This window comes from Papaver somniferum, chromosome 7 (genome assembly GCF_003573695.1).
Source record: "Papaver somniferum cultivar HN1 chromosome 7, ASM357369v1, whole genome shotgun sequence".
NCBI lineage: Eukaryota > Viridiplantae > Streptophyta > Magnoliopsida > Ranunculales > Papaveraceae > Papaver > Papaver somniferum.
This window is the reverse complement of record NC_039364.1, coordinates 54012603-54022303: the sequence shown is the minus strand read 5'-3', so window position 1 is coordinate 54022303 and position 9701 is coordinate 54012603. Positions and strand designations below refer to the sequence as shown.

Below are 9701 nucleotides of genomic sequence, written 5' to 3'. Positions count from 1 at the left end.
AAAAGTTACACATCTAATTAGCTTGTGTAACTAGAAATTACACATCTATTTAGCTTGTGTAACTAGAAGGGGGAGAAATGGTCGATAAAAAGAAAACTTGTTTATATAGTGTCAGAATAAAATGGGTGTAGTTGAATGTTGCCAAAAGGAGGTAGTCGAATACCCGAGGTCTAAGGTCTGCATTCGTATTACGCCTTTGGGCTACTTTGAATGCACTAGGTAGTTCCAATGCAGCCCAATAATAACATGCCAAACACCTAAACCCAACTGCACTACACCCTCAACTGCACTACGTCCTCCTACTACATCCATTTTGGACGTGCCAAATGGACCCTAAAGGTTCCATTCAGGGGATCAACAACATTTGTTGATCCAAAATAAAAGGATCAACTTTTACTGTTGATCCTATTTTTATTTGGATCAACTACGGTTGTTGATACAAAAATATCTGAACCAATGATGGGGGCGTCGGCGGCGGGGGTGGCGACATCGACGGACTAGTGGTGGTGGCGGAATAGTGGTGGTGGTCGTTGGACGGTGGTGGTGGAATGGTAGTTGATTGTTGGTGGTGGTGGTGCTAGTGGTGGTAGTGAAGTGGGAGAGAAAGAAATATGTTCAATTTTGAAATAAAGAAAAATGTTATATGGGTGAGGGTATTAAAGTAATCTAATTTTAAATAGATAAGGTTATAAAAAAGGAGGGACATATTTATTGTTGTATCAAAACTAGTCAAATAAAACCAAGGTGACCAAACATGTGGTACAAAAAATCCAGCCATATTATTTTTAATAAATGAAAATCATTTAATTAAAAAGTGACACAAAAACTCCAGGTCAAATGATAATGTGCAAATTTAGTTTTTATTACTTTAAAAAAACCCAAACATACCCTTTTTACCTTGTCTTCTTCTTCTTCTCTCCTTTCTTTTTTCTATTTATGCGGTCTTCATCTCCCCACCACCATTAACACCAGCAGCAACAAATATCTCTCCATGAACACCATCACAACACCTCCATCACCATCACCACCACCAACAACACCTCCGTCACCACCAGCAGCAACACCTTCGTCTCCTCCACGAAACCTTCGTCTCTTTTTCTTCTATTTCTATTCAGATCTATCACCAACAGTAGCTCCGCCACCATCAAACCAACCGATGTGTCCAGATCCGCCACCAACAGAATCTCCGTCTCCTCCATTAACACCATCATCACCTCCTTATCCTCCATTAACACCATCATTACCTTCTTCTTCTCCGTCTACAGATTTCCATCAACAACACCGCCTCCTCTTATTTTTGTTTTTCCCACCAGTACATCAGATCCGCCACCAACACTACTTCTACCTCCTCCTTTTATCATCTAAAACCACCACCAATACCTTCAAATCGGCCACCAACAACACCTCATCTACAATCAACACCAGTACCTGCAGATCCGCTCCCAACATCACCTCCGCCTCCTCGTTCAATCCTCTACAATCACCACCACCACCTTATGATGTTTTCATCACCAGCAAATGATGATACATCTTCAAAGTCGAAATCAATATTGTATTGGGAAATGACAGATTTATAATGAAACCAAAATTGGTTTCATCAAATTCTGACAGTTTTGGTCGGTGAAAACAGTAAACTAATGATGAAACCAAATTTGGTTTCATCATAAACTTGCCTATTTTCTGTCATGAAACCAAAGATTTTAATGATGAAAATTAAGTTTATGATGAAACCAAATTTTGGTTTCACCTGATTTTTGTGTAGTTTATTCGGTCTGACTTGGAAGACGGCATGTTTGGTTTCATCATTGAAGTTATATTGGTGAAATGACAATATGTGGTTTCGATTGTATGTACAATGGTGTTTTTGATTATATGTGTGTATGAATTGGGAGAATGTGTATAGCAGGGTCTGGTACTGGTACTCCAGGTATTGATGAAGAAGTTTTGTTGGTAGTGGTGGCCTTAACTGAAGTTATGGAAGTGATAAAGAATGGATTAACTGAGTAAGGGTGGTGCTAATGCAATGAGAGTTGTAGTTGAGCTTCAGGTGTTGCATAAAGGACTGGTATGGGTTACAATTAAAGAGGTGTATGTCTGCATTGTTAAAAGTGTAATGAATTGGCTGAAGTTGATGAAACCTAATTAGGTTTCATCGTATTTTTTTCATTTTGTTGAATATTAATATCTGTGAAGCCAATTTTTGATGGTGGGATACAGGTGGATTATTTTTTGTTGAAACTGGTTGTAGTTGAGAGGGTAATGGTAGTGGTGGTTGTGGTGCTGGTGGTTGTGGCAGCGATGGGGGTGGTGCAGTTGACGGTGGTGGTAGGTTTCATCTTATTGTGGATTGTTTTTTGTTGAAAGTAGTCTTAGTTAAGGAGGTAATGGTAGTGGTGGTTGTGGTGATTATGGTTGTGGTGGCGATGGGGGCGGTGCAGTTGACGGTGGTGGAAGGTTTCATCTTATTGTGTTTCATTTTTTCCTCTTCTTCTTCTTTCTCCTTTCTTTTATCTTATTTTGGTGAAACCAATTTTTGGTTTCATCATTTTTCTTGTGGTGGCGCGGTGGTGGTCGATGGAGCCGGCGAAGGTGGTCGGTGGCGGCGGCGACGACGACGGGCGGTGGTGATGTTGCTGGTGGTGGGTTGTTGTTCGTGGTGATAATATAATAAAATTTAAAGGCTGGGTTGATTTTTGTTTTTGTTGGGGTGATTTAAATAATAGAAGGGTAATGTAGACAGTTTCTGTTAAATGGGGTTTTTGTGAACATTTTGTTTTGGTGGAGTTTTTGTGCATGGATGTGACACCTTTGAGGTTATAACTCGTGGACCGTTATTGTATAAGGATATATTTGTAGGGTGCTAAAATAGGGACATATAATTAATATACCCTTTAACGAGAGGGAGAGAGGGGGGAACTGAAAACCCTAGAACAGAGTATTATAGTGAGAAAACAGTCAGGTTTGGATATTGATTATTTAAGCTGGGTTGATATGGATTCACACTAGGTATCAGTTCAGTGGCATTGCTGGATGTAATTCAGGGGTTGAAACTGTAAGAGCTCTAATCTCGTTTGTTACTTCATCAAAATAAAATGATTTACTATTTTAGGGTATTCATTTAGATTTTTGATAAAAATGCCATGGTTATTTGTAGAAGACCTAATTCACTCGATGCAGAAACATCTTGTTGTCTTCGGTAGCAGAATTTATTTCAGTTCAACCAAAATTACTAAACCAATCTTGCCCAAACTTATAAATTTAGGAGACCCTGTAAAGAATGGCGGTAGTTGTATTAGATTTCTCTCCACTATGTCGATGCAGAGACGGCTACCTGTCCTGGATGACCCGTCCACCTTAATGAAGGAAGACGGCGTTGCTGTTTGTTCGACCATGTGGATTGAGAATTTTAGAGAACCTGATAGAACTGTAACCAGTGTTCAAGAGTATCTAAGGCGATTTGAATTGTGGGTTTTAGCTTATCAGAAAGTATGTGCTGATGAAATGGGTACCTTTATGCCTAGAAGTGCGATTCAGAAATCAGCTTATGATGACTTATTAGCACTCAGGAATGCTGTTTTAGATTCCAGGTTTAAATGGGCTGCTCGGTTGGATTTTTTTATTCGGTCTCCAAAGGATAAAACTGATCTTGGATCACTTTCTAAGAGGAAAATTAAAGCTATATTGACTACTACACAGCCGGCTACGTTCCAAGATCGAATTGTTCAGGAAGTTCTTTACATGATTCTGGAACCTATTTATGAAGCCCGTTTCTCACAGAAGTCATATGCATTTAGGCCTGGGAGGACTCCTCACACTGTTTTGAGGGTTATTAGGAGGAATTTTGCAGGTTATTTGTGGTATATAAAAGGAGATTTGAGCACTATTTTAGATGGGATGAAGGCGAGTATGGTGATTGATGCTTTGTTGAGAGATGTTAGAGATAAGAAAGTGATTGATTTGATAAAGGCCGCTCTTGTGACACCGGTGATCACTAGTCGTGTTGATGCAGGGGAGAAAAAGAAAACGAAGAGGAAGAATCAAAAGAAGAAAGAACTAGCAGATGATGAACCAAAGCCCGACCCATATTGGTTGCAAACATTCTTCCGGTTTGCTCCAGAGGAAGCTGAGAAGCTTCCCTCTTGGGGACATTGCGGAGTTCTTAGTCCCCTTTTAGCCAACATTTGTTTTGATGAATTGGACCACTGGATGGAGGGTAAACTCAAAGACTTCTATCGTCCCGTAACAAGTAAAGCTATATGGAACTCTCCAGAGGGAGGAGAAGAACAGGGGAATACTTCATGGCCGGAATTTGTCCCAACAAATGGAAAAGATAAGACTAGAAAGATGGATTACGTTCGTTATGGGGGCCATATTCTGATCGGGGTTCGAGGACCTAGAGCAGATGCAGCAACACTGAGGAAACAGTTAATTGAGTTCTGTGATCAGAAGTATCTCTTAAAGCTTGACCATGAAAGCTTATCTATTGAACACATAACAAAGGGTATCATGTTTCTTGATCATGTTTTGTCCCGACGAGTTGTGTACCCGACTCTTCGGGTTACGGCAGCTGGTGGAAAGATCATCAGTGAGAAAGGTGTGGGTACTCTCCTATCAGTTACTGCCAGTATGAAGCAATGCATGAAGACGTTCAGGAAGTTGGACTTTCTGAAGGGAGATCGAGACCCTGACCCGCAGCCTTGTTTCAGGATGTTTCATGCTACTCAAGCACACACAAATGCACAGATGAACAAGTTCTTATCCACAATGGTGGAGTGGTATAGATATGCAGACAACCGTAAGAAGATTGTGAATTTCTGTTCTTATATTATTAGGGGTTCATTGGCGAAGCTCTATGCTGCAAAATATAAGCTCCGTTCCCGAGCAAAGGTTTACAAGATTGCGTCGAGAACTCTTAGTCGTCCACTGAAAGAGAAAAAGGGAGTGTCTCCTGAATATCACAATCTGCTAAGAATGGGCCTTGTAGATTCCGTTGATGGGCTTCAGTATACTCGTATGTCTCTTGTACCTGACACTGATCACAAACCTTTCCCACGTGGTTGGAGGCCGGATCATGAAAAAGTTTTAATGGAATATATTAGGCTCGAGGATCCTAAGACTCTGGAGGAGCAAAGGAACTGCCTGAAAGAACATGGCCTTATTTCCCCACAAGATCAAATCTCAATGCTTGTTTGGAATCTTAAACGAAATGCTATATCGGTGGATCAGCTTCCTTTGGATGCAAAAGAACTGGCATTAAGTTTGGTCGAAGAGGATTCGGATAGCAAGAACAGTAATGGGAAAAACAATGAAGAAGGATATGAAGCTGCCCAATTGTAAAAGCATTTAGGGTGCAAACCAGGAGGACTTTGTTAAGGTGACCACTGATGAAGAAAGATAAATTTTACATCTTGTGCTTGAAGATCAATTATTGTAGTTTAAGAAAGATAAGGTTTACTTCTTGTGCTTGAAGATCCATTATTGTAGTTTTCTTATACTGATTATTACTGTAAGACGAGTCGTATATCACTTCTACAAAAAATCTACCAGTACATACCCTCCTGGGATCTGCCTCGAAAGGTATGTTTATCTACACTGACATCACATTGAATTCGTCAGATCTATTACCATTGTTATTCCAAGTCAGGAGTGCTCTACTTTTGAAGGAAAAAAATGTACGTAATTAGATATTTATCCTAATTTAATTGGGAGCCATGGTTTTTAATTGGGACATTTTATTTGCACCCCAATTTTTTGAGGGGCGTATTAAACTGATATTGAAAATACTGTTTTACTCTTTACTAAATCCAAATCTTAAAAATCAACTCTAATCAGAAGCCTTAAGCCTAGTTTGGTGTTGCTGTGAGTTTTACAAAAGTGTTTTTCTGTTGTACTGTGCGTTGCTGTGTTGTGCTTTAAAAATAAAGTAGTCCGACGTTTGGTAAACTATAATATGTAAAGTGTTGTGGAACCAACAAACTATAAATTCTGTTTGGTAAATCATCATGTTGAAGTGCTTATGATGTGGCTAATGACGAAAATAGACATGGTTTATAAATTCTTTTTAAATTACATCTATTAATAATAAAATATTTTTTTTTATTTTGAATATTATTTAAATGAAGATAAAAAATAATAATAATTTAAGTATTTTGTAAATTTTTAATTTTTACCTTAAATACTATTATTATTACTCCCTCCGTCCCTAATTAGATGACCTAGTTAAAATTTACTAGTAAATTTAGAAATGATTTATCTCTCAAACTATACAACGGATTTTCGTAAACTTTGTATCATTGGAAAGCATTTTAAAACACCTACCTAATGAATATAAATATGGCTATCAAATTTTACATATTTCTTATAATAATACTAATCTATTACTCCACTTATTTATGGTATATGTCATCTAATTAGGGACGGAGGTAGTATTATTGTTGTTGTAATTATTATTTTACAACAAAAAATTAATAAAATTTTATTAGTGAAATAATTGTACATAAATAAATATTTAAAGACAGATTTTGTGTTTTTAATAATAATAATAAGGGTGTGGAGAGAGAGAGTCCGGCGATTTTACAGGCGACAGAAAGTCTGTAATCTCTTCCCGGCAATATCTCGTGCAATCTCTATCAGGCTTTCCCCAAATTTCTTTCTTTCCATTCCCCTTGTCAAGATCTTTCGAATGATGCCATTCACTCCTGCTGATATCCACAATCACAAGACAGTTTTGACGGTTACTTACAGTTATCGCCATGCCTAGAACCCGTTCATGTTCTGGAGCATCAACTTCTAACCCTAATGCATCTCCTGGTTCGCCCGCAACTTCCCCTGATTTCTCTGATACTTCTCCAGCCAAAGGAGACCGTATCCATTGTCCATTTCGGGAATTTGATGAGTGCGGAGATGGTGTTAATGGTAGAGGATATGTTCGCACGTCATTCCAAAGACATCTCACTGATCGCCATTGTTTCTCGGAAGCGGCTAAGCAACGGTGCAGAGAACGATTGTGCAAAGACAGAGATGTTTATATTGCTTGGGAGAAAATTCTACAGCAGATGCATTGTTGGTTGTGTACTCATTGTATGTTTCTACATGTATGGAAAAAATCCTGCAAACATGACAATGTTACCATCCCAGGGCCCTATAACGGCAGGTATGACAACTTTCTTGTATCTGACATACCCAAACCTCCGGCTGCTGTCACTAATAACCCCGCTACCATTGTGAATACTACGGCACCTATCTCAGTTGAATTGCTCAATGAGGTTTTTCAACGTCGATTCACTACCATTACGAGTATTCCAACGCCATGCAAGCTAAATTTCTCAAGAACCCTTAAATCTTGTCTAGATGCAATTATTCTCAGCCCTAGGGAAATATCAAACTGGATCAAATTGTTATTGCTTCCCATTTGCACCCTTAATATTTACATTCCCAAAAGCTCTTCAGAGGAAAGGTCCGGCAACAGGAAAAAATTACAGATCGTATCTATTAACCATGCTTTGAATGAGTGGAGGGAACCGTCGGGTTGTTTGACCTTGATTCAGAAACTGCTACAACAACCCAATCGCACTAGATTGAGCAAGCCAAAGAAGAAGAAATCACAGGAATCTGCTAATCTCGAGGCCTGTCGAAATAAAATGTCGTATGGACACTATACAACTGCTATTAGATTTCTTTCCTCTGATGGTATTGTCCCCTGTGATAAGCATACAATCACCGAATTAATGCTCAAACACCCTATTGTTGCTCCACCTACCATTCCTAGTGAATCTATTAACTGCGATGCTTTGTCAGTGGATACCGGTGCTGTACTTAAAGCCATCAAAAGCTTCCCCAAAGGCACCTCTTGTGGAAGAGATGGTTTGAGGGCTCAACACCTTCTTGACTCCATGAGTGGTGCGGCTGCAGCTGTTGCCGATGAGCTTGTATCCTCAATGACAAAAGTAGTGAATCTCTGGCTAGCAGGTCGTTGTCCGACTTCCCTTGGAGAGTACATTGCTAGCGCACCACTAACGCTGTTGTAGAAAACCGGTGGTGGTATCCGCCCCATTGCGGTGGGGACTATTTGGAGACGACTAGTGTCCAAACTGGCGGGTACAAGCGTTGGGAAAGATATGGCAGCATACCTTGGCGACTTTCAATTCGGTGTTGGCGTGCCATGCGGAAGGCAAGGCATATTACACTCTGTCAACAGACGGATATAGTTGAAAGCCCATATGAATGACACTCCCATGCTCCTCATCGACTTTTCAAATGCCTTCAACTTGGTCGATAGGACTTCTCTAATCAAAGAATCTAGAGCTCAGTGTCCAGCAATCTCTTACTGGGTGGAATCTTGCTATGCCAAACCTGCCAGATTATATTACAATGACACCACTCTTTCTTCGGCGCAGGGCGTGCAACAAGGTGATTCCGTTGGCCCTTTGTTATTTGCACTAACACTACACCATGTGGTTAAGATGATTGCAGCACAATGTCGCCTCGATCTCCAGGCCTGGTATTTGGACGACGACACAATTATTGGAGACATTTTATAGGTTTCTAAAGCTCTTAACATCATCCAAACTGAAGGTGTGCATCGTGGACTTCACCTTAATGTGCACAAGACAGAGCTCTTTTGGCCAACAACTGACCCAAGAAGCTTTCAGCCCGGTGTTTTCCCACACAATATTAGTCGCCCTTCTTCTGGTGTGAAGTTGCTTGGCGGACCCGTAAGCCTCGACTTGCAGTTCTGTCAAGATATGGTGCTACAAAGAGTTAACAAAACTATCCACCTCATCGATGCTGTTAAGAAGCTTAGGGACCCTCAATGCGAACTGTTACTACTTCGTAACTGCTCAGGTGTCTCTAAACTATATTTTACCATGCGCACAACCTCTCCCCTGGCATTAGAACATGCAACGACTCTTTTTGATGATCATCTATATCAATATTTACGGCTGCTGGTCACAACGGATGGAGCAGGCTTTGGACCATTGAAATTCCGTCTAGCTACGCTACCGATCAGGGATGGAGGACTTGGTATTTATACCATGTCAGACACTGCTAATTATTGTTACCTCGCCTCTCAATTCCAGACGCAAACTGTTCGGAGAACCATCTTGAGTAACATACCAGCAACTGGACCAAGCCCTATCTGTCATCGGGCCATACATGCATACAATCAGGTTTGCGGCATTACCTCTTTTTCACTAAGTTTGGACAACGCTGCCCCTCTCCCATGCATTTTATGCATTCTCTGGCAGTAATGTATTATGACTCTGTGAAGAAGCATCTACCAGACAATTTCAATCTGTCAACACGGGATAAGGTACTGTGGCAGTGCAACAAATTGAAACACGCTCAAGATTACCTGCTTGCTATATCGATAAGTGGTCTACACCAAACGATCAGCCCTAGACAGTTCCGGTGCATTCTCTGCTATCGTTTAGGCATCCCCCTCTTCCCTGAAGGCGGCCGCTGCACTATTTGCAATCGTGACATGGACATTTATGGTGATCATGCAGTACACTGCGCAGTGAAGTGGGTCTTAAATTCAGACATGACCATGCTCGAGATACATTCGTCGACATATGTTTTAGAGGTGGGGTTGCCGTAAGAAAAGAAACACAACTTGGTATTACCTCCGATGGAAACAGGACTTTGCTTCCAGCTGATTTATTAGTTTACAATTGGGATAATGGGAGAGATACTTGCAT

The 9701-nt window shown here is 40.4% G+C and overlaps 1 protein-coding gene across 1 annotated transcript; it reads left to right on the top strand.

Moving 5' to 3' along the window:
* Nucleotides 1–2910: 2910 nt before the first annotated feature.
* On the top strand, nucleotides 2911–5592 carry LOC113297337 (nuclear intron maturase 2, mitochondrial-like). Its single transcript, XM_026545769.1, has one exon. The coding sequence runs from the start codon at nucleotides 3136–3138 to the stop codon at nucleotides 5335–5337; it is 2202 nt and encodes a 733-aa protein (XP_026401554.1). The 5' UTR covers nucleotides 2911–3135; the 3' UTR covers nucleotides 5338–5592.
* Nucleotides 5593–9701: the final 4109 nt, after the last annotated feature.